Raw genomic sequence first — 23,666 nt, 5'->3', positions numbered from 1 at the left:
AGACTACTCCTGAATTTTCCATACTTGATTCCAGCTCTCGTAATTGTGATGGCAGAACATCCGCCAACCATGCCATGGATTCTAAATCAAATTCACATCAAGTGCTGCCGCGTCCCAAGCATCCCAGGCAATCGCACGAACCACTATAAACAACGCAGAGCCAAACCAACAAGACCAGACATCTGCCTAACGCGCTCGAAAGAGTAGATATATGACACCTGTATGGTGATATGTTCAAATAAGGAGTCGTCCCGGATGGGATACGTACCGGCACACACATAATTTCTGCTTCAAGAGGGATCAAGGTCACCAAAATAAAGACAGACTGGGAGGATTGGCCCTCGACACAGATTCTTATTTTTGCAAACCTCAAATTGAGGCGTACTTTCCAAACAGCCAGACTGCCGAAATATCGGTAGTCTAGGTCTGAATATTTGATCCGTCCATCCAAGTACAACTCCACGTAGTTAGTCAACCCAAAATTTCGTTCGTTCGCCACTGCCTCTGCATGGCATCATCCTGAACCATTACAATTGAAATCCGAAGGCCCGCCGGCTTCCTTGCCGGCATTCCCCACACATCCTTTTTGGAAGATACCAGTCCTGAACCGCGCTGTCCATTCACGCCCGTCATCGCCTAGACCGTACTCAAAGGTCCAAGTGTTTGGTAAAAGAGCGCAATCAGCCACCTGGCTTTTAAGGGTCTTACCGTAATCACTACTAGCAAACCTGTTCATACGATTAACAAGTATATTTTATGGAACGAGTTGGAATAAGTAGGAGCTATTGTGGGTGGGGGCTACAGTGCATGCTGAAACTGGGGATTTAGGAGGAAAAAAAGGGTAGAGGAACTCAACTGACCCGTTGCCCCACATCCAATACTCGTTGAAGAGATACTTGTAAGTGGAATCGCAAAACCCCTTCTTGCTCTTGTCCGCAGGCTGACGCAATGCTCTTGGGATCATCTCGTACGTTACATCACCCATGGTTACTTTACCCCCGCCTTTGTAGTTTTCGGGATTTTTAGGATCATTGCCGTCGCATCCATCCAAGATTTCGTCGCGAAAGCCCTTGATACAATCCTCTTTACTTGGCTTGAAGCCGCTCGGACCCTTGACACTGAGGGTTACCTCCTCCATAGTCCCCTTGTTGTAGGATTCTTCGACAGATCCGTCACCAGCCGCCTTGGGGCATAGTTCCGTCTCGATGATGTCTTTTCCCACATCACGTCCAATGTACTTCTTGTTTCCTAGCCCATAGCATTCCTTCTTCTGCTGGATTGATGGTTTAGGTTGTGATGTGGCCTCCGTCTTCACACCAGGGATCTTGTCATCTTTCATTTTCCGGATGAAGAATTCTTTCATGGCCTTGTGGCCGTCATACTTGGGATGGAATGGACGAGCGGTCCACCCAAACCCGTACTGCTGGGGCTCAGCCTCCTCGGCGGCAAGGACTGTGACGTTCTCTGGTCCACTGATACCATCCGGGTAGGTCATATATTGAACACCTTTGTCGTCGGTTTTAGCGACACCGATAATCTCTTTTTCGGCCTGCTCGTCATAGTATTGGAGATTCCAGAACCACAGATCCTTGTGATAGAACTGGTCCTCGTAGGACCAACCTTTTTCACAGAAGCGGTGGCCTTTAAAGAGGGAATCAGGCTGTACATTGTGGATGTTGTAGTTGGGTAACTTAGGCTCCGGGATTTTATAGTTGTTGACCACGTCAGCCTGCAAGTTATTGACATCGAGCACCCGCTTGTTGATGATATCTCGTAGGCCTTTCACGACCTTCGGATGGCCGCTGCTAACTCGGTCGTGTGCAAAACTCCACTGGTCGCACTCGTCGGTTGTAGCGTCAAAGAACTGAACATAGGAGCTAAGATACAGATCGAATTGACTTTTCTTATGGTCTTCGGTCTGTGAAACCGAAAATATGTCGTTCAAGGCGCCTACTAGCTCTTTTCGAAATCTACCATTGTGAATGTAATCGTCTGCGGCTTTGATGTTCTGTTTGCAGAGACCCTTATCGTCCGGGTCCTCGTCCCATGGCGGCCCCCAGCCGAAAGGATGTTCTGGTGAGTACGGTTGATATATACATGCTCGAGCGATGGCGCCAAAATGGGCATTGTTTCCACCAAACATACCCCAAACAACTTGAGGTCGCCCTGCTCTTTGTTGCATCTGACGTTTGAGGTCGTTCATCAAAGTACCGCCGCAGGCTGCGAAGCCAAAAGCTCGGTATTTCCTATCGACCCAAGAGTCGTCGTTGTTCATTTGAGCACCCCAGGCTTCCTTAGTGCGATAGCATTCCTCTCTGTCAAGTGGGCCATATATGTTACTGGAATTGTAAGCAACACCGGATGCCCAAGAGTCTCCTATGACTGCCCATTCAAACATATCTTCTGATATTTGCTGAATTTGTGTGGTTACAAAGTCCATTTGCTGTGGTACGGAACCAGCGAAATGTATGCATGTAAATAAACTGGTTACGATGAAGAGACCACGGATGGTCCTAAGAAATATCAAGATGGCCATTCTGGGGTTGCTGTAGAGGATTCCCAATTGCGTGAACTCAAAAACTAACGATCTAATATGAGAGACCTTCTACTTTGACAATATCTTCTGGTATAAGGCGCCGTGAGGTGCAAAACTTCGACTCTATATATATGGCTACATATCGAGGCCATAAGACCTACCACATGATCCACGCAGAATCCGCGCTTAAGCCACAACGCAACAATATTGTCAACGCAGTAGGGGGCTACTTGCAAGCCCAATGTATCACGACCTCGATCCTAGTTCCAACAGTTGGTTACAACAATAGATACAAACCAAAGTTCAACATATGATATGAAGTGGTATATCCCTGCGCCAACTGCACATGAGAGCCAAACTCTCAGGATTCAGATAAGCAGCCATCACGAACCGAGGCAGACCTAGTACTTGCATCCTTGCGGCTGTGCAAATCATCAGAAGAAATTGCCAGAGCCGATCACAGACCAACATGGATAATTCACTTCGCAATTGTTAGTCGCTAGAAGGTGCGTGCATCCCTATAAGCCGGCTTGGGGTCTGTTGGTTGGCGTCAATAATTCGTCTCCCATTCCTCTGGCTACCTAGGGTAAGGGGCACGGTAGAGGTCTTGGCCGACATCACGTCGATCTATTTCTGGTAACTGACCCACCTGCCTTGTGTTGTTGGTGCTGTGCACCGAACCCCCGTTATGAATCCTAAATTATGCTCCTTGGCTCGTGATCAAGTGGAAGAAGTCCATACCTTAGCTCTTTTTCGCGCATGCAGTCTTCTCAGCCACGGCAAGTCTTAAGATATCTTCTTTCCAATTTGGTTCTCATCGATTATTCCATTCCAGGTCAGTGCTGCCATACTCGGTGAAATTGGTACGAGTCAAGATGTTTGTTTGTGGCCTCCTTGGGTGGCGAGCTATGATTGTTGGAATCTCGCTGTTTCATCTCTACCCGGCCACTTCAGCTTCGTCTCTGAACCCGCCTATTGGACAGAAGCCGCTCTTTGCCACAGTGAACGAAGTGCATGGCTACAATTACAGTATTGGCTTCAGCTTGCAAAGTTCCTTCGGAGCAGCTGCTGCAATCATCGACAGGTTTGATGGCCAAATAGCGACAGTCGCTCGGGTATTCCATGGAGGGGCTGAGTATGAGCGGGTAATGACAAGACTGTCCTTGGAAACTTCGCGGCATATTGCGTATGTGCTCTTAACTCTAAATTATGCCACACTAACTAACTGTTCGCTCGTAAGACCTCCGTACGATGATGATGGGCAGTTCTGGGCAGACCAACCCAGAAAAGCGGTGCGCGAAGCTCTCAAGGCAGCGCAACTCCCTGCTTCGTATGAAGTTCTTATTCTAGCCCAAGTTATTCAGCGCCTCTCGTCCGAGATAGAATCTACGTTGGGTATCGAAATTCAAGAGGCCGTCTTTGCAGCGTCGCATTTAGTTGCACTGTACCAAGACGATATTCAAGATGCGGCTGCTTATTCTGGCATCAAGTATGTAATTCCCAAAGGCCTTCATGATCCATTTGTTTGGGAAACGGCAGCAGCCTACGCTGGGCACGGCTTTGGCCTCTGCAAGCACTGGCAGGACGACGACGCATGCGCGGACGAAGGGAAACAAATGCCAAGCGAGACTATCCTTGCAGTGCACTATAGTCGAACCGCTTTGACGGTGTCTCTAACTGTAATTTCGCAAGCACTCTGGGCATGGGAGCCAGATTACAGAAGGGTTGAAAATTTTACGCTCGGAAGTGACTCCATCAAGAGCTATCCAAATCGAGAAGACTACTGGACTGACGTAAAAGATACGATCCTCAGTATCAACACTCAATTTCCGCTTTTTCCAAAGCCCGGCAAGGTTTTGGTCACAGGTGACCTTGACGGTGGCGACTTCATCGATTTCTTGCGGTCTACAATGGAAGAATATCTTGGCACTGCCCCGCATTTTCTGACCAACGACACTACTACGGCCGCGGCGAAGGGTGCAGCGCAGTTCATGAGAAGGGGACCGGCCGCATGGTCACCTTAGGATTGTCAAAGCTCTGACTGCTGTATGGAATCGAAGGAGTTTAAGTTTGCGACCAACAATGCTCCTTCAGGATTGATACTCTTTGTCCTATGCAGGCGTAAGCCAGAGCATAAGATGCCATTTCTCTAATTATATTAAGCGAGAAAACACGGGACCTTAGCCATTATTGATCTTGACGGGTCACCTTCTTCGTTGACGTAGTGCATTCTTATGCAGGAGTCTGTCCTCTCTGTGCCTTTATCGGGCATGGTAACGCCTTTCTGCTTTTACGTGCATATATGCTCGAGTGGCCTGATATGAAGTGGCCATGGGCAGCAGAACAATCCTTCATCGAGATAAATCTCAATACATTGACATCCAACCTCCTTGCATGATATGCAAGCTGACAACGAGTTGGAGCCGCGAAGACACCGCCCCCTGCCCCCACCCTAAAAATGACGTAGCAACCATCGTTTCAGATCAGCCAACAGCCGCTGGGCAATATTAGGTATCGGTCAGGTCTTCAACAGCTTATTTCCAGTAGAACAACGGCCGCTTCTTCAACCTTCTCAGATCATTGCGCCTCTTGGACGAGCAGTGTCCCGTCACGATTGTGTAGCTGTTGCTGATATAACCTAGTCTCTCAACCAACAAAATTCTATTCTAGGAATATTGTACCAAGTTCTTCGTAATGGATGCACACATAGAACACAGGTGAGCAACAGTTTCCAGTATCACTCGAATAAACATAAATATATCACTCTTGCCTGTTCGTCCAGCCACGAGAAACATTCATCTCACTCCATTTGACATTTAACATCATCATCGCGGCTGTACATCCCTACATATTCCCATGTTCAAGATGATTCGTCTACCAGCAATCATGGTCGCCCTTTTGACTTTTAGCGGCTGGACTATCGCAGCTAACGTTCTCCGTGCTGATAGACAACCTGCTACCGGGAAAGCCTTTTACACCGTGTTCCCAAAGCAAGGCATCGAAGTCTCGGCAACCGAGGATTTCATCAAGAAAACCGTTGGTTCGGATGACCTCTTGCCGTGGACAGATGTCTCTGGGTCAAATCTGATTTCATGGACCGTTGAGGCGTCACCTGAAGAAGTTGAAACGCTGAAGTCTCATACCGGTATTGGCCACGTGGATCGCTTTGACCCTCCCAAGAAGCGTTATGAGCCTGCGGTTGAATGGCTGGCCGAAAGGGACGAATCAGTCGGAAGCTACATAGTAGCCCCCAGAGACGGAAAAGACCGCGACCAATGCAATATAACTCAGAAGTTCTTGCAAGATCTCCTCAAAACCGATGAGCCTCCACAAGCATTCATATGGAAAGATGAGGTAGCATATTGGACTGTACAAATGACCAGCGCTCAGCGAGATGCAGCTGAAAAGGGCCCAGGTGTAAGTGCATTTTCGCAATCAGTCTCCCAGAACGCCCCCCTCTTTTACATGGAGTGATTCTCATCACCACACTGCTGAAAACGGCATGTCGTGCCGCGTTGCCCTGCCGATTTGTCCTTCCTGTGTTGCAGGGGAGAGCCTTTCAAGCTCAGAGATAAATCACTTACAATACCTCTGCAGATTAATGTTATTGAAGTTGATACACCACTTAATCCTGCGAGGGTTCAGCCGCCAATTGTCTCTTCTGTTGCTCCTCTACGAGGTAGAAAACATGCAAAACGGGAACTTCAATATGCAACCCAATCGAACGTCGTGAGTGAGCTTAAGTTTGTCAGTCAGCCAACGTAAGTAGTCATTCTTAGTCAGTCAATACTTTGTCACCTATGATCAAAGCTTGAGAGGAGGTACCAAGGTATCTTAACGACTCTTGCTAATAGTTCCAATTTTCGAAAGGACTGTGCCAGACCTAAGCAAACTTAATCATTACGTATACGAAAACCATCAGGGAGAAAGCAGCTTCGTCTACCATATTGAAAATGGAGTCTCATTCGAGAAACAAAAGTTGGTATGTTACAGCCTCTGTTTTACTCGAAGCGAAAGCCAGTCCACGACAGTACACCAACTCCCCCCTTCGATAGATGAAATGTCAATTGAAGACCTACTAATGATGCAATACTTAGGAATTTCCAAATGTGGTTCCCAAACAAGACCACCTACAAACATATAAAGCACAAATGTTTGGTAGAAAGCCCTCAGAGGACGCTGGTGACAGCTCGCATAGCACTTGCACAGCTGGCAAGGCTGTCGGTGCCAAATACGGGTCTTCGAAAAAGGCGAAACTCGTTGTTGTCCAGTTCGGACTATCAAGTATCTCTGAGCTGAATCACTGCCTTGACGCTATCATAGAGGACGTTGCAAAAAAGCCCGAGCGAAAGAAGAAGAGCGTAGTAACCTTTTCATTTACCGCCGGAGGTGACAACCCCGGTAGCATAGCCCAGAAGGAAACAAAAAAGCTTCTCAAGAGCCTATTTGATGCCAATATCCCCATGGTCGTTCCGGCAGGCAACGGAAAAGCAGGTGCAGAGGAAAGCGTAAATGAGATTCCATCTGTCTGGGCGGGCGATGATATTCCCTTGATTGTCGCGGGTTCCGTTGACTTCGATGGCAAAGTTTCACCCTTCTCGAAGAGAGGCTCACAAGTGATTATCCATGCTCCTGGTAAAGATATAACTTGCATGGCGAAAGATGGAAACAATCCCGTGACAGACTCGGGTACATCGTTTGCCACACCGCTTGTGGCCGGCGAAATAGCCAATCTGCTATCATACGAAAATGTACCGTTTGATACATCCGACCACAACTTGGTGAGAAGCCTCAGAGAGTATATTGCCTCCGACAGGTTCGGTTGGGCACGCGTGGACAAAAGTGCCATTTGGAACGGTGTGGACGAGGCACATAATCCACCGGTCCCAGGCTCTGGCAGTGGCTCTGGAGGTTCCTCTGACAACAGTCCTCCGCCGTTGCACAAAGAGTGTGCTGGTCTCGACCGCAAAAAGTATGTTGGCAGACAGGAACTGCAGCGCATCATCGAGCAGGACTTTTGCCCTACCGCAGTTAAACAGAGGATCTTAGACAAGGATTCGGGAGCCATTACGCGGCAATACAATCAGGGCACCAGCGATGCCGTCACAATGGCGATCGAATGGGCCCCCGGCATGAGTTTTGCGCCCAACCAGGACGCCTGCGTCAAGTACCTCTTACACGAGATCACTGACGGCTGTGATGGCGACGGCTCAGGCAACAACCCTGAGAACTTCAAAGGCGGCGGGTTCTTCTCAGTCGGGGATGTAACGTACCGCATTACCCCGAATTCTCTGCGCCAGCCAGCCAAGAATGGGAAAACGGGTGGCTGCGACTGCACGTACAAGGCCTTGTTCAACCAATGTTGGGTGTGGGGAAGTGGATGGCTGGGTGCCGACTGGGGCAATGCACTGCAGGACCAGATGAAGGACTGCGCATTACTTCCGCAGACCTGGAGTTTTGAGTATGGACTCGGCGACGATGGTAGAGAGTGGTCGGCCAGTTTCCGGACGGGGATTTGGCAGAAGCACTGCACTGGCGAGAATGCCAAAGAGGCGGGTGCGCCAGGTGGGTTTGGATGTAGTGGGTCTGGCTGACGAGTGAAGGTTTCCTACTCTATAATGCGTTTCGCGCGAAGTGGGTTTAGCAACGAGGCGGGAAATGCGTCTATAATGGAAAGGGTTTTGACTGTGGAGATGGGGTTTAAAATTAATACAGAAAAACGCAAGCCATGGCCGCTACTTTTCTATCATTGCGGGAACAGCACTAAACGATCAAACCCCAGCCAAAGCAAATCTTATGCTGGTGATACTCTCTGCACAATGGTCCCAGCGCCCTGCTCATTCAACAATCCACGCTAATTATTGAGCCTTAATAGTGGGACTTCGATTGTGCTGTTTCCAGCGCAAAGGGTTTTACGTGTGTAGCCAACTTTTAGAGTTTGAATACAACAGTTAGAGTTCAAATACATACATGGCCAGCCAACAAGCTTAAGCTCGCCATTAGCGAAGAATTTACGGCATTCCTCGGTCTGGCTGGAAAATGGGGTATGATAAGAAGAGGACACAGATGAATGATAACCTTTGTTGACTTTCCAACCATAAAGGCGTTCCTATCGGAGAAAAGCTTGCTGCTATTACATGAGTTTCAGCGGCGCTTGAAGTATTGTTATCGTCACTTGACTATGAAACGAAACGTCTTCCTCAACAGCTACCGTTGATCGAACGTAAGGCACCATCACAGAAAGCCTGAAACCGGTGACGAAAGATATCATGCTCTACTCGCAGCTACACTTTCCTGAGCTAGACTCAGGCGCTTGGCTGACGCTCAACATTATGATTGGCGCTCCGGTGTACGCCATCATAGGTTTCTCGATCGCATATTTCGCCTTAACACCTACACACAAATGGGACGAACTCCGGGACTGGTTCACTTGGCGCGTTGAGTCCGAGAGCTTCCGCGGCGGTTTCGCCTTACTTGAGCTGCTTATGTGGCCAGCGGTGCTGCTCGGTATCGCTATTTGGACGCTCTACAAAAAGCTTTGCCATAGGCTTGATTATGACGACGCTACATTAATTGACCTCGAGTCACAAAAGGGAGAGACTGATGAAGGCGAATGGGAGACGGCGACGGTGTACGGCGGCCGTTGCGACAGGGCCGAAAACCTCTCTTGTCGCTCGTTCCATATGGCAGCGTTCACGTCACTTGAAATAAGAAATCCTCGTAGGACATGCTGGTAATTCTGGTCTTTGAGGCATAAGGCCAGATATTGTCGATGTACAGTGTCTAGAAATTGTTTTCTCTCGCGGGGAATTTCTCTTTGCCGTATTGCACTTGGCTGAGATAGTCTCTCGGTACACATACAGAAGGCCGCCATTCGACGCATTTGGTAACGGTACTGGGGTGTAGAACTTCAAGACATCAGTTCCATATATCCTTCGTGATACGACCCAACGTGTTTGGAAACGCTGAAACGCTCGTGTCAGATACGCGACTGTGTCTTATTGACTAGAAGAGGATTCAGACTACGAACGTTCACTTAAATCCAAGCAAAATATCTAACGCGGCTCACATTTGCCGGCTGAATCATCCAAATCGTTTACAGCTTCTTGCGTTTCGAGGAATTTACATACGACTTCTGCAGCTTATCTTAACTGCGAGCTCGTGAGGTTGTAAAAGGGTGTGCTTGTGTTGATACCTGGTTCCACCCTGGTCTGTGATCTTCTGGCTTACTTCGTAGTTATACTTCCTTTCGTTCAACATATTGTAACGTCTCCAGTGATTCAGTGTCTTGGGTGGAAGCTTGGATTAATTTCTGGAAGTGCGCAAACGAGCGCTGTCCGTGGAAACAATATATGTAAGTCTAGCCAAAGCACATATTGCTTGCCTTATGTCATATAGGCAGGCTCTGTTTCGTCTTCTTCGTGGATGCTGGTCCTTCCAAAAGATCACTCAATAGACTCGTATCGCTCAGCTGACTCATACGAAGCGACGATCCTGAGTTGTATGACCCTCGAACTGCTCTCGAAGGTACCTCGACCCCTTGTTGCCTCATCGATCGAGCCACGCTCATGAAGTCTCTGAGAGACGAGCTGGAGGAACCTAGTGAGGAGGCCATCGTTGGTGCAAGACTTGATCGCGAAAGAATGTTGCCCAAAGCTTCGCGGAGTGGTTGTTGTCGTCGTAGGGTGGCTGTGACTCTACCAAAGAGAAGTTCAAGGTGGAGACCCACCAGTTCCTGGTCTGACATAGATGACAACTCTTCTCTGCCCGTAGAGCACAAAAACGTAAAGCAAATGTGCAAATTCTCAGCGGCCGATATACCAAGCTCGACCTCGGACGCCGATCACCCACGATGGTTCATGCCGCAGAAGAGCCATCTGTCCATGCCAGGCTTGCCAAACGTACCCGAAAATATCGAAGGACAATGACAATCGGTGACTATAATCTATTTGTGGACCTTACACCTGGCATATCTCGCTTCTTCGGCACCCATAGCCTCAGCTCTTGCTGACTCCATACCCAGTAGAGAAGTTTTGCATGGAAGATTCACATTAACTTCGATGACTACTACTGTTCGGAAGTAATTTCTTAAAGCGAGATGACAACCAGTTGCCCCTTTCCACGAGGAGAATGCAGATTGCGAGTAGCGGAACTGTGATTACAGCCCAAATCCACAACGGCATATCGCCTTGGCCGAACTCTTGAAAGTTCATCCCAAACATTGATGTCACGAACGAGATGGGAAGGAAAATAAACGTTAGCCTGTTAGTTGCTTTCGTTAACTGTGTGACCAGCTGTGTTTCTGCGGCCGACCGCTTGGCATCTTGGACGGAAGCATTACTCATAAGCGTGGCTTTTCCGTCGTCGCAGATGGCAATTAGAGATTTGGTGCGATTTAGAAGATATGTGAAATCTTCGACAGACTTTGCCGATGTTGATGTTAAGGGAATATCAGGTTGTTGAGAAGCTGACATCGGGCAGTTCCAGTTTGTAGGAGGGTTCCGTTGAAACGCTAGAGCTTCCGTCAAGCTCTCCGACATTCGGCCAAGTTTGGCCTTGATGTAATCATAATGCAGAATCGCTTCCAGTTTCGTGTGTTCGTAGGACGGAAACTCGTATGGCCTTCCGATATCAGCAAGGACCTGTTCAACCATATTGATATACTGCGATATAGCGGCTGCATTAAAGTCTAACAGCTCCTGCAAAGCGTATAGGGGCCCATGGCTACCAGTTCTTTCCCAGTTGATTGTTGCACCATAGTAGCTGTTCAAGAGTATGGTTGGTTGTTGACAACGTGGCATCCAGCTTTGATCCTCGGCCATGCTCTGCGTCTCGGCCAGGTTATTCTCAAAGAAAACGGGGCAGAACTCCAGTTCGGCTGCGACTGGAGCGAAATGATCGGTGGCTGGCACCGGAATATGACCATAGTGAGGCTCATGCCCAGCGTCATTCCAAATCAGGACTTAGATTGTAGGTTAGAGGGGTACTTGTGAACTGTGAACCTCTTGACTTGCCTGTCCACTGTTCTCCTCGCGAAACGACATATATCGTCACTTCCTGTTGGATGACAAGATGGCTCCCGTCGTAAACATCAATGTTCCTAATAATTGATGTGCCAGCTTCGGACACAGCGCTGTCTTGAATGGATCGAAATGTTTTTCGCAGTTGATTATTGCAGTCATCGCGGGCAGTTTCCAAGCCTTTGATATCCACATTTCTTCCTTGGGCACCGATGAATAGAATTGTAGGAACCCTCAGGCGAAGGCTTTGAAGAGATCGAGAGGGTAGACCGGGAACAGAGTAGAAGTATTTCTTGCCAGATAGAATAGTGCCGAGATGTTGGTGGAAGAAACGGTGGTCCAGCTGGTATTTGGCCCCAACACAATTCAACCACTCCGCAGAAGGTCGTCCGGTGAGGAAGGTAACTTCGTTTCCGGTAGAAGTAAGCGTGGCAAATGTTTCCGGGTCGATATATGGTTTCGGGACCGGGCGTCGACCATGCTGGAGCTCGTAATGCACAATGAACGGCCACTGCGGGACATTCTGCCGCTGCAACATTTGTTGTCGATTATGTTGCTTATCGAAGGGGGCCCTGAGGTATCTAGCTAGATATGTCAAGTATGCATTTGAATGGAGTGGCTCTGATTCAAAGGATTTCACGCGATTTCCCAGCGCGAACGCATAATTCTTCGCATGGCTAAGTCCGTCGGGACTTGACGTTTTCTCAGTAACATCCGCCTCCTTTGGCGCGGGCGCATGGAGTACCAAACTCATGATAATATCACCTTAGTCAAAATCCCCAAAGGAGACGAAGTTCATATTTGGCGCAGATAGCCTTCGGGCTTGTTTGAGTCTTGAATGGCCGTCTGAACCATTTGCGCGCGATATTCTGGCCAGCCCCTACCGCCGGGCGGTGGACACAGCCTCCACAGCCTTCGCCGCCTCCTGCACCTAGTATGCGATGCAGCACGCAAAGGCTTGGCACAGCCCGGCTCTTGGGGTTCCTTTTGCACAGCAATCTGCGCCGCACCCATGCTTATTGGCCGAAATGGCTCACAATGTATGGCGTGGCAACTGTGGGTTGGCCTTGGTGCCGCGCATGTGCTGCGGCTGTGGTTCTCCGCAGCCCAGCGTCGACGCCAAATATATTTCGTTGTCAGTGCCCCCCAGTCGCAACTCACTCATGGCTGGCGGAGTACCGACACTATGCCTCCGCTTGCCATCATCCCGGGTTGCGGCGGCAACGACAGAACAAAGCCTCTTGTCAAGTATGTCATTTCAAACGGCTGGAACGTTCACTAACGTATCAGTTTTATCGTGGTGCCCGGTGTTGCGGGCGTCTCTCTGAGCGATAAGACCTGTCCACACTTCGGCGGCTGGCTTGCCACGTTGATCACCAAGTGTCGCAGCCGCGCACAGAGTTGGGTTTACGACAATGATATCCAGTTAGACAAGCTTGAGTCTTGGGACAAGTACTCATCCAATGGCTGCGACTTGCTGCAACAGCTGCTTGCGATGCAGCGAAAACCGGAGTTTGTAAGTTCAACTGCGCTATTGGAACTCGAACTTCTCTAACGACCCAGACAGCCAGAAGACAGCACATTTGTTCTCGTTGGTCATAAACTTGGCTGCTATATCTTAAAAAAGGTATGTGCATTGATTCCGCTGGGACCATCGCGTTACGCTGACTCTCAAAGGCATTGATCGAAGCGTTTGACCGATCACATAGGACAGACCCGAGAGCACTACTTGATATGGTCGAGACGGTGATAATGGTTGGCGAACCGAAGCTTGATCCGAAGAAGCGTGATAAATGGATCAATTCCATCTCTGAATGTGTATCTGCAAAGAAAACCCTGCCGAAGAAACTGGCCAACGGTCACACAGTCGGTTGTCTGCAACGTATTGCTGACCGATTTGAGGATTCATCATTTCTCTCCAACATGGTGGAGGTATCAGGCACCTCGAAGCCCCGACCAAAAATTTTCAACTTCAAGAAGGCAATTCACGATGGGTGCGTTTGCCCTGAAACCATCCATGTTCGCATGTGGACAGCCGCAAGTGAAGGAGAGCTTCTTGAAAAGGGCTTAGGCGATGGCACGTTATGTGGATTCCATCCCGAAAGCCCTGATTATGGAAACCTGCTACGCCTTAACTCAAGCTCAATCCTGTCAATTAGTGCACCAGAAAACATGGACAACACGACTGCATCAGTACAGCCCGAAACCCTCTTTCCAGGCCATGTTTTGGATGAGGCCGGGACAAAAGGTCAGGACTCGGAAACAGGCGTTGGCCAGTATCAGGGAGAACAAGTCAAGTCAAATCAAGCCTCGGAGTTTCTTGACCGGTTTGACAGCTGTAGCTCAGAAGGCCAAAACTCTAGATTCGAGTCTGTAGGAGACGACGAATTGCGTCCAGAGGCCGAAGACACTGCAACCGTCGGCAGCGCCAATATCTCCTACCATACACAGCAGTTCATAAATAATCTCACTGACCACTGCACAACAGAGTCCGCAACCAATCCAACACCAAATTATAGCTCAACAAATCCCGGAGGCCGCAAATTGCACTTCTCAACTTCCATTCCGGGAAGAGACAGACTGTTTACTGGAAGGATCACCATTCTTGAACAACTGCTGGCAATATCTTCCGGATTGGCTACTAATGCACCTTCTCAAGAGCTCCATACAAACAAGCCGAAAATTGTCTGGTTGCAAGGACCTTCAGGGATAGGCAAGACTAGCATTGCGGTCGAATTTGCTTACCAGCGTATGGACGGCTTCACACACGTCATATGGTTGAATGCCACCTCCAAGGCAACACTAGGCACCTATTGTCATGACTTCGCCGTGGCACTCGGGCTTGTGAACGGAAGGACCTGTCAAAACCACGAAGTCAGTAGACGCGAAGTGATCAGTTGGCTGGAGACGTCGCAGACACAATGGCTTCTCATTATCGATAATGTGACCGGGAGCGATATTATTGCACCCTATATTCCGAGGAGCCAGAAGGGTCTGATTATTGCCACAAGCGTATTGACTGCGCCAGCGCTTGTGAGAATCCACGGATCACAAACCATAGAAGTACCTCCAATGTCCATGTCAGAGAGTGCGACCTTGATGCTTTGTACAGTCCGTGCTGAGGAAGCGGCGAAGCATTCGGAGGCCATCTCTCATGCCGCTCGGTGGTGTGCGGGTCATCCAACTCTTCTACGAAAGTTAGCAAACTGGAGCCGTCGGAACAAAGTACCTTTCGAGGATATTAATCGGCTTCTCGTTTCGCAAGCCACAACTATTATAGAACATTTGCCCTTGACGGTTTTTCTTACTGCTAGGATAGCTAGCCTCGATGCACAGAAATCACGAGCTTTGAGTGTGCTCTGTTTTTTCGACCCAGAGAGAATACCAAAGCGCCTAGTAAGGTACACCCAGCCTGTGAATCTTTCTTCCGGTGAAAGCGACAAGAAGTTAGAACAGACAATAAACGATGCGTCAACACATTTGTGGAGGCTGTCTCTGCTGGAAATTGATGAGAAGAAGGCCACGTTCCGAATGCATCGATCAACACAGTCTCACGTTCGGAATGGTCTAAACAGTCAGGAGTGGAATCATTCCTTTCAAACGGTTTCTCACTGCTTAGTACAGCAGTGGCCGTCGAGGAAAAAAGTGACGAATATCATGAACGGGTTCTGGGACGAATTTCAGCCTTTACACAATCACGCGCATCACCTGGCTGCCTGCTACGTCGAGAAAGGCGTAAACCGGAAAGATAAAGCTGTGCCTGAGCCTAACTTGGATTTCAAACAACTTCTCATGAACCATACTTGGTAGGTAACCTATACCCAAGTAAGGAAAGTGGCTAATAGTGGTGCCTAGGTACAACGCCCGTCGAGGTAACGAAGACGAAGATCGGGACATCGGGACATTAGCGACTCTACTGTGCAGAAATCCCTCGGCGGCACAGAATGAAGGAGCCGAACCTATTTTGCCTCGAAGATGCCTAGAAATCTCAAGCAGCCCTGATTCTACCGTTCGACTCAGAGAAACTCAAGGTAGCCGTGGGAAATACGTCGCTTGCGGTTGGTGGGGATCCCATACAAGGAGAGCACGGATTAGAAGCCTCACCTCCGAGACTCTTGAACAATACAAAGCAGGAATCGATGCCTCTATTCTATCAGCAGATCTCCGCCATGCCATCCAACTAGCACGAGAACGTGGGATTTCCTACGTGTGGACGGAGCGGCTTTGCGTGATGCAGGACAACCCGAAAGAGATATCAGGAGAATTATCGCGTTTTGTGGACTACTTCTCAAACTGCTCTTTCATTGCATACGTGCCATCCGACATTCAGCTAGGGTCTGATGACTTGTTTCGAGATACTGGTGTCTTCCTCTACCCGGAAGAAAGCATCCTGCCTCATGCAAAGAAGCTCGCCGGTGATAGCTTTGGACACTCCATCCGCTCCATTTTCAGAGACTGCATGCCAGAAACTTCAGGTCGTGTGAACCGGGCCGAAGGCGGACCAACCATAACATATCAAATCCGGGAAAACTCGAACTCCAGTATTTCAAAGACGATTGTGCGTTTAACTACAGGAAACAGCGTTCCTCCTGAAAAGGCTACTGTTCTAGGAGATGATGAAACGGACTCTACCAGAAGGAGAGCAGACAAACCAGAGGATAACAGTGACGGTGATGGCAAATCACATGGGACTTCGAACAGAGTCTCTGAGGCGTGGACCTTTCTGGAAGGCGGAAAAGCACAACTCGTGGAAGGTTCGACAACCGAGGCGATAGGCTCTCTGGTACTGTCGCGCGATATATTTCGATCCAAAGAGGGAATTTCGCCCGAGGAAATGGAAGGCTATGCTCTAGCATCAGCAACACTGAGTATCGCCTTTCGGCTGATGAATCAGTATAAGATAGCATTGGACATTGCAACCAATGCAGAAGACTTCATTACGAACTTGCCGACCTACGAGAACGTTCCCACTCTGGGGTAAGTATTCCTGAACAAATGTTCGTAATCCTCCATGATTTTAATAAATGAGTTAGGTACGGTAGATTACTGCTCAGCCAGGGCACTGCATTATTGAGCCTTGGCGAAGTAGACCGCTCGCGACAAAAGCTAAAGGAGAGCCGCAAAAGTTTCTTTGAATCTTCGTCTAATCAGGAGAGCGAATGGACGGCATCCGCCAACATCCACTTAGCTGAGGCACACGCTGTTGCTGGGGACTTCAAAGATGCGCACAAGCTCCTCCAATCAACGTTGGAATATTTCCAAGCCCAGTCAATGACCCAGGCCGTCGAGGGACACCTTGCCCGTGTGTTTTTCCGACAGAGCCAACTGTACCAGAAAGAAGGTAACGGATTCATGCACATGAGCACGGCGGCTATGGCGAAGTTCGCTTTCACGAGGTTACAACCTGTATTGTCTCAGGGCAACACGGAACCAGCGGCTACCGCTTCGGCTTCACAGAACGAACCAATGAGCCTTGATTGTGACAAGCTGGTTGAACCTTGGTTCAGATAGACAGCTCAGCCCTGTTATTATCTCGATTCGGGAATTGAAAGAATTCGAGGCATTGAAAGGAACAAGGGATGAGTATTGTGATACTCTATTGGTCCTATACTAAGTAGAAAAGTGGCGTTCCACGGGTCGGGTTGCTCCATTGACGCTGAACCATAGGTGATGCGCGAAAGCAACCACAGCGGACATATTTTCGGAGCGGCTCTCTCCGTGTTCAAATCGTAAAGTCATTATCATGTTCTCTACACTGCCCAAAATGGTTTCCACGTCGTCTAAAACTGCCCTTGAAGCCTCATTTTGGTGTTCCTGGGGTTATGTTATACTCTTCCTTGTTCACGCAACCCGTATCCAAAATCTGAATAAACCTGTTCTCCAAACCGTAGCCTTGAAACCGTCCCATTAGCTGCCCTTGATTCAAGTAAGTGTTTGTGGTGTAGATACCAAATAGGATATATCGGAATCAAACGTTGGCCAGTACCACAAGGACTCGTTTGCGACGTTGTCTCCAATGTCTTGTGCGCGATGATTCTCCAGAGACATATCCTGACAATGACCTCCGACGGCGCTAGAAGTATCCGTGCATTGAGCATTAGGTAAAAACGAGCTCTGTGACGAGTCGTTTAAAGTCACCAGCACAATAGTGGTTAAAGTAGTGGTTGTCTTGTTGAGGAATTGGTTTTCTGCAGTCAAATTCAATCCTAGCTCTTTTGCTAAAGTCCATTTGATGCGCACAGGTAGTTCGCGGAGTAAAAATGCTTCTCGCTCCACTGAAAGTTTGGGTTGGGCCTGGGCCTGGTCGATTTTATCGAACTCGTAGACTGCATCGTTCGATCATTAATTATTTCTACCGTTTGGATCGAGAGTACCAGTCTGGCTCTTACATGGGTTTGGAATGTTCTTTCCTTCTACATGGGGGAACCGTATTTTGTATACTTCCTTCCATTTCTGATATTCCGGCAATCCCGTATAATGTTTGTTCCTCAGTCGAAGCAGAGCTTCTTGAGCATCGTTGAAACCATCGACCGGCTCCAAATCCTGGCGGCTACAGGGTACATCCTCTTGATGGTGGTCCTCGAGATCTTTCTCGTTTCCAAAAGATCGTCCACAGCGCATGCAGACGTACTTGGGACACCTGTGGCGTCGATAGAGATGTTCGCTGGGGGTTTTATTGTCAGCTATCACTATAACTCACCGCTGCCTGTAGTTGTCTTACTTTATACGGTGGACAGTCTTCCACCCAGGTCCAGGACAGTTCTGCCAATCTCCGTACTTTCTGACGTCGTACTTGAAGTATGGGCATGCCATCCGTAATTGTACTATCTCCGTGCCCTTCGAAAGACGGGTTTCACGCGGGCTTTCCTCCTCTTGGTCACCATCCTCTTGTTCGCCTGAATGGTGGTTGACTTTTTTTCTTCCTGGACATGCCTGCATCGTTGCTCTAATTCAAGTTATCGGGTGCACCAGAGTGAGCTTCTGAGCAGTCAATGACTGGTTGACCAACGTGGCTGTTGCTTCCCTGGACGTGCGGCATGCTTCAATGACCAGATGATGACATCGTATGGGTCCCACACTGTCCATGAGTATTAGACTCAGCCGGCTATGCGATATACGTAATTACCAGTTCTAGCTTGGGTTTACTTGAAGTATGGGAAATGGTTGAATTTATGCATCTGAAGTCTCCGTACTCAGGAGCGGCAGCACAGGGACTATGCAGGTCCTCGGCTTGCGCTCGGAAATACTGCAAGGTCCAAAAGTACCATGGGGCTTCTTAAGTAAAGATCAGCGAATCAGACAAACTGCCCATTCCGAGCCATTGCATCAAAGCCTGGCCACCCACACGTACAATGGCATTGTCGCCTGGCTAGGTGTTCTTCTCTTGGTATCGCCCAATGATAACAGGCCCCGGGCTGATAATGCGACTGACAGCCGCATTTATATATATCTTACGTGAGTTATTATTCCTCCGATCAGCCGAGTCCCAGTTAAACGAAGCACATTGTATCTGTCGCTAGTGCCGAAAAACAGTCTGCTCTGGCTGTTGGGGACGCTCCGGGGTTCTTTTGCCCTGAAGCACTACTCCGGTTCACAACGCAAAGTCCCTTTGGATTCTCCGGCTGCGTTGTAAGAATTTCAAGCTAGCTGGCTAGACATGAAGTTCTATCTTGGCGATCCACAGTCACAACTAAAAGACTCAAGAGGCGGGCAACAACAGTATGTGCAGCTTACGTGCTATATACGAGGCCACTCACTACACACAAGAGGGACATCCCCCTTCATCGTCGCCCGGTCATCTAAGCCCATAGCTCCTGGCATTTGGATCTCTACTTGACAGTTTCTCCTTTCATCTCGTGTGCTTGCCTTTTCCACGGGGCGGACTCATCACCTCTCCCCCGTACAAGTCGTGATGGAGGGCAAGGCGGTATAGAAAAAAGAAAGAAAAGAGGGGGAAACTTTGACTCCAATCCATTCATCGTTCGTGCCATGCCAGAAGTTACAGTCGTTGACTCGTAGTCTAAACCAAGAAAAAAAAAGAAGCAAAAGTAAGATTTTGAAAAACAAAAAAAGCCGGAGTCAAATGTCCGTGGTATATTTGTGGTGTCTCGCGTCCCAGCCGGGCCCCTGCCCCCAATATCCATAGTGCTCCTGTACGCCAGCCAAGAAATGTTGGAAGGAGGTGAAGAAAAGATGGAGTGTCTGTAGCACCTCCGTTGTACAAGACTGGACGAATCGCCGCCCAGTCGAATCGTGGGCTAGACTGTGCCTCGAAGGCGCTGCTTCCGAGCCAGCCAGTCGCCTAGCATGTTGTCGAGTTGCTAGCACCAAGTTAGTAACTCGCCTCATTGTCACTTGTCATTCTGTTCGCATTAAAACTTACAGTCGTAATCTCCGCCAATTTGGCGTTCTGTTCCTTGAACAGTGTTCCAGCAACGGGGTGGTCTGGACCCGCCGGCGTAACGTCGGTCTTGTCGTACACAACCGTGAGAAGGTCGCGAATCTCTGAACCCGAATCGAAGAAAGCCCGTAGGTTGGCATCATTCCACGAGACGGTGCCCGAGGCCGACGTAGAGGTCATTGAGTCTTGGTTCTGGTGACCACGCCCACTGCCATCGACAAGTTCTGGTGACGGTGATGAAATAGGGGATGATCGGTCTTCCTGGCTAGACGTGTCGCCCATCAATGCAGGAGGATTTGAGGAGGTGACCGGTGATACTTGGACAGGTGAGTCTGACGCACGTTCAGGAGTGATCTGCGTGTTTGCTGTCTCTTGAGGCTGCGATGGAGCCTGCAGGGTAGCTGTGCTGAGATAGCTGTCCGGATATGAGCCGGGCAGAGTTGGCCGTAATTGTTTCTCTTCAGCGGCAGCCGCTTGCCTCTGACCTTCAGGGGTGGGCGCAGACCTTGTAGGTGGCTCCGGAACAGACTTGGTAGGCTCTAGTATCTCCTCGTCTTCCTCATCCGTCGTGTCGAAATCGTCCAGCTCGATGCGCGATTTGGCTTTGCTGACCTTTGGCGGCTTGCCTTCATTGGGATGGAGTATCTTGGAGATCTTGGATTTCTCTTCTTTGGGTCCTGTCTTGTCCGAGACATCGAGAGGATCTGGCTCAACCATTCTAAGGGAAGCCGGAGCGGGAGCATCCTTTGACCTCGATTCCTCATTCAGGAACTGTGCAAGGTCCAAGCCAGAAGGTTGTGAGTCTTTGGCGTTGCTGTTCTTCCTTGTCGGAGACGGCTCGGTCCTAGGCATCTGCTTCTGGAGCTTGCTGGGGTTACGCTGGGGACCTGTGGCCTTGTCAGGCGACGAGTCGATGTCGTTGGCCTGCGGCTCCTCCTCATGGGCCTCGGCGCCGGCGTCCATGGATCTTTTACCAAAGGATTCGTCGTCATCATCGCCGGATTTCTTCTTATCTTTCCGCGAGAAGAAACTTCGAATGGCGCTGGGCTTCTTGTCTTTATCTTTCCTGTCCTTCTCCCTCTTCTTTTGCTTGTCCGAGACCAGCTCCTTCTCAAAGCTAGGGCGTTGCCGCAAACTTTGAGAGTCCAGTGAGTTGGAGTCCCGCGAGTCGTCATCCCGCAGAAGGTTCGGGGTGAGCGTGATCTTCTTTGTCTCGACAGTCTCATCCTTGAAGAAAGAGTCTGTGTTCCTGACTGTGCCGTTCTTGGTGGTTCTGGTTCTGCTCTCGGATCGCCCATCGAAGATCTCATCACTAGTCCGACTCTCCCCTCCGTTGGTGACTGGTTCGTCCGTCTGCTCCTCCGGCTGGACTGTCTCGGCCTTCGCTGGTTTCGAGCGCGGCTTGAGGGGTTCAACCTTGGCAGACTCGTCTTCTAAGGCCTCTTCCACTGGCTGCGATTGCTGTTGAGCCGCTTGCTGAGCCGCCTGCTGAGCCGCAGGGGCTTCTCCTTCGCCATCCTCCTCCTCAGTCGAGTAGTCGATGTCAGAAGCCTCCACATAGGTCGGGGCTGTGAAAGTAACGGTCTTCTTTCGCCTCCGCATGGCGGTCTTGATGGAGGTCTTGGTCTTTTCAGCGGTATCACCCAACATAGTCGCCGAGAGATCAATGTTCCTGTGCTTGTTGAGACGTGCCAGTCTCTCGGTTGGTGTTTCGATATGCTCTGCTGGTAAGTACCCTAGGTTGCCGGATCAGTTCCATAAGCCCACTTACAATCGCAAATAAAACTTACCGATGCTGCTGTCTTTGACGACTCGTACAAGCCACCAGTAGCTGTTGCTGTCATCGAGAAGAACCATGGTATCACCTTTCGTGGCGTTTGCTTGTCCCTCGACAGTGGCGACGAAGGTGTGGAGGGCGTACACGAACTCGAAATCGATGTCCTCTGCAACTTGTAAGCACTCGCCACCCCAGCCGGAGTCAATATATGCAGAGTCGTCAGGCAAGGAAAATTCATCGTCATCATCTTCGGAAGCATCATAGGGGATGAGAAAGTCGTATGGCGAGATGGACTCGTCGATTTCGTCAAATTCGGCGAGAATGGGTCCGATCGATTCAGGACTTGACGGGCGCCTCGTGGAAGGGGCATCAATTGCCGTGTCGCCGTCCGGGCGGATGAATGTTCCTATACCCCCACGCCCATTTGCTGCGTCATCCGGTCCGCCGTATGCTGTGTCTCCGTCCTCTATTTCTCCGCTCGCTACGTCATCCTAGGGCGCGGGATCGTAGAAAATGTCGTCGGTGCTGTCGTCGGTGTCTCGTTCCGTATACTCACCAGCAAGATGACAATGATGCGAATATGACACTGGTCTGGCAGAAGCCTTGCTTGACTGCCTACTCCGGGGGAGACGCAAGGGAAGGGGTATGTATTGGGCTGCTTCGAGGTACGGCGAAGAAGATCTCGGCTCGCTGGATACCGGAGAGCTCATGGGCGAATGACGGGCGCGCAGGGAATCGACACGCGCGGGCCAGGAAGGCGGGAGCTGGGGGGCATTCTCACCATCTTCAATGGAAGGAGAACTGGAAATCTTGTCCATCATGTCATCGTCGTCGTCGTCGTCCAGGTCGGCGTCCTCGTCGACATCCATGTCGCCGTCCACAGAGGCAAGGCTGCCTCCGTTCTGGGCGACGGCGAGGGCATCCTGCTGTTGCATTTTGTTGTCGTCGATGTGCTGATGGATATCAATGTCGCCGCCGTTCCATGAGACCCTCCTGTCCTCCTTCGTCTCGGCTGCGACCTCGCGCAGAGTCTCGGCTTGGTGGGTGCCGAGCGAAGTACCGTTGGCGGCGGGCTTGGTCGCGGGGTGGCGGTGGTCTTTGGCGGAGGGGGTGTCGTGATCCTGGAGATCAATGGAGTCTAGAACAGAAGAGCAATGATTAGCTGTCGTGTTCCGGCAACAAGCGAGCGCAAGCAAGCGAGGCCACGAAGGGATGGCGGTTTGGACAAATCCGGGGAAGGATGTGGCAGTGGCAGCGGCAGCGGCAGGAAGACAAGGCAGGGCAGGGGCACAGAAGGCGATCTCTGTGTCAGAAAAACATACCGGCGCGGATGATTTGCGGTCTCGTCATGTTGGGCGGCTTGCTCTGCTGTCCGGCAGGCTGGTCATCAAGATGTAACAATGGGCGTGCGTCCCTAAGAGCCAACTGGCAGTGGCCGTTTCGATGGGGTCCGGGCTGGGCGTAGTTGGACGAGTCGTGGTCGTATCATCAGGCGATGATCGTCATCACTGGACCTTTTTCTGTGTCTTTGGCGGTTGTCTTCTCTCGTGGCCGTCCTGTCTCCCCCCCTGTGCCGATGTGCCTCACAGTGTGCTGGCGGTCTCGTCCTCGCGCATGCGCAGTCGGTCGATTGCGACGACGGGTATCCTGGCAGGCTGGCGGGCAGGATGGGAGTTGGATGAGCTGACGAAAGATGTTTGGCTGGCGGCTTTGGGTATGTGGTGGTGCCGACCGTCGCAAGGGGTTGGGTGTCCCGGGTGGGAAATTCCCAGATTTCCACTTTGGGGTAGGGATCGAAACTGGCTAGAGCCTATCACAGTAGAGCCTAGAGCCTAGAGCCCAGAGCCTAGAGCCTAGTAGCCCTATTATGTATCTACGCGGTACACAGCAGTACGTAGTCCGAGACAAGAAGAAAAAAAGATTGAAGTGAAT

The 23,666-nt window shown here is 50.0% G+C and overlaps 7 protein-coding genes across 7 annotated transcripts; 4 read left to right on the top strand and 3 right to left on the bottom strand.

Annotated features, from left to right (window-relative positions):
- Nucleotides 1–514: 514 nt before the first annotated feature.
- Nucleotides 515–2,398, bottom strand: JN550_003582 (uncharacterized protein; the record flags this gene model as incomplete). The annotated part of the gene is made up of 2 exons (XM_049315003.1): nt 515–728; nt 861–2,398. The coding sequence occupies 2 exons, from the start codon at nt 2,396–2,398 to the stop codon at nt 515–517; spliced, it is 1,752 nt and encodes a 583-aa protein (XP_049174773.1).
- Nucleotides 2,399–3,411: 1,013 nt separating this feature from the next.
- Nucleotides 3,412–4,560, top strand: JN550_003581 (uncharacterized protein; the record flags this gene model as incomplete). The annotated part of the gene is made up of 2 exons (XM_049315000.1): nt 3,412–3,722; nt 3,777–4,560. The coding sequence occupies 2 exons, from the start codon at nt 3,412–3,414 to the stop codon at nt 4,558–4,560; spliced, it is 1,095 nt and encodes a 364-aa protein (XP_049174772.1).
- Nucleotides 4,561–5,401: 841 nt separating this feature from the next.
- JN550_003580 (uncharacterized protein) lies at nt 5,402–8,130 on the top strand (the record flags this gene model as incomplete). Its single annotated transcript, XM_049314999.1, has 3 exons — nt 5,402–5,953; nt 6,459–6,518; nt 6,634–8,130. The coding sequence occupies 3 exons, from the start codon at nt 5,402–5,404 to the stop codon at nt 8,128–8,130; spliced, it is 2,109 nt and encodes a 702-aa protein (XP_049174771.1).
- Nucleotides 8,131–8,805: 675 nt separating this feature from the next.
- JN550_003579 (uncharacterized protein) lies at nt 8,806–9,273 on the top strand (the record flags this gene model as incomplete). The annotated part of the gene is made up of 1 exon (XM_049314998.1): nt 8,806–9,273. One exon carries the CDS (start codon nt 8,806–8,808, stop codon nt 9,271–9,273), a length of 468 nt encoding a protein of 155 aa, XP_049174770.1.
- Nucleotides 9,274–10,587: 1,314 nt separating this feature from the next.
- Nucleotides 10,588–12,310, bottom strand: JN550_003578 (uncharacterized protein; the record flags this gene model as incomplete). The annotated part of the gene is made up of 2 exons (XM_049314997.1): nt 10,588–11,441; nt 11,539–12,310. The coding sequence occupies 2 exons, from the start codon at nt 12,308–12,310 to the stop codon at nt 10,588–10,590; spliced, it is 1,626 nt and encodes a 541-aa protein (XP_049174769.1).
- A 432-nt stretch (nt 12,311–12,742) lies between these two features.
- On the top strand, nt 12,743–17,067 carry JN550_003577 (uncharacterized protein; the record flags this gene model as incomplete). The annotated part of the gene is made up of 6 exons (XM_049314996.1): nt 12,743–12,804; nt 12,847–13,072; nt 13,124–13,183; nt 13,234–15,362; nt 15,412–16,533; nt 16,590–17,067. The coding sequence occupies 6 exons, from the start codon at nt 12,743–12,745 to the stop codon at nt 17,065–17,067; spliced, it is 4,077 nt and encodes a 1,358-aa protein (XP_049174768.1).
- A 2,747-nt stretch (nt 17,068–19,814) lies between these two features.
- On the bottom strand, nt 19,815–23,084 carry JN550_003576 (uncharacterized protein; the record flags this gene model as incomplete). Its single annotated transcript, XM_049314995.1, has 5 exons — nt 19,815–19,877; nt 19,940–21,693; nt 21,748–22,215; nt 22,291–22,872; nt 23,057–23,084. 5 exons carry the CDS (start codon nt 23,082–23,084, stop codon nt 19,815–19,817), a joined length of 2,895 nt encoding a protein of 964 aa, XP_049174767.1.
- Nucleotides 23,085–23,666: the final 582 nt, after the last annotated feature.

This window comes from Neoarthrinium moseri, assembly GCF_022829205.1.
Source record: "Neoarthrinium moseri strain CBS 164.80 chromosome Unknown scaffold8_Wmoseri_CBS_16480, whole genome shotgun sequence".
Taxonomy (NCBI): Eukaryota; Fungi; Ascomycota; class Sordariomycetes; order Amphisphaeriales; family Apiosporaceae; genus Neoarthrinium; species Neoarthrinium moseri.
Note: the sequence above shows the minus strand (reverse complement) of the source record. Positions and strands in the feature narration are given on the sequence as shown.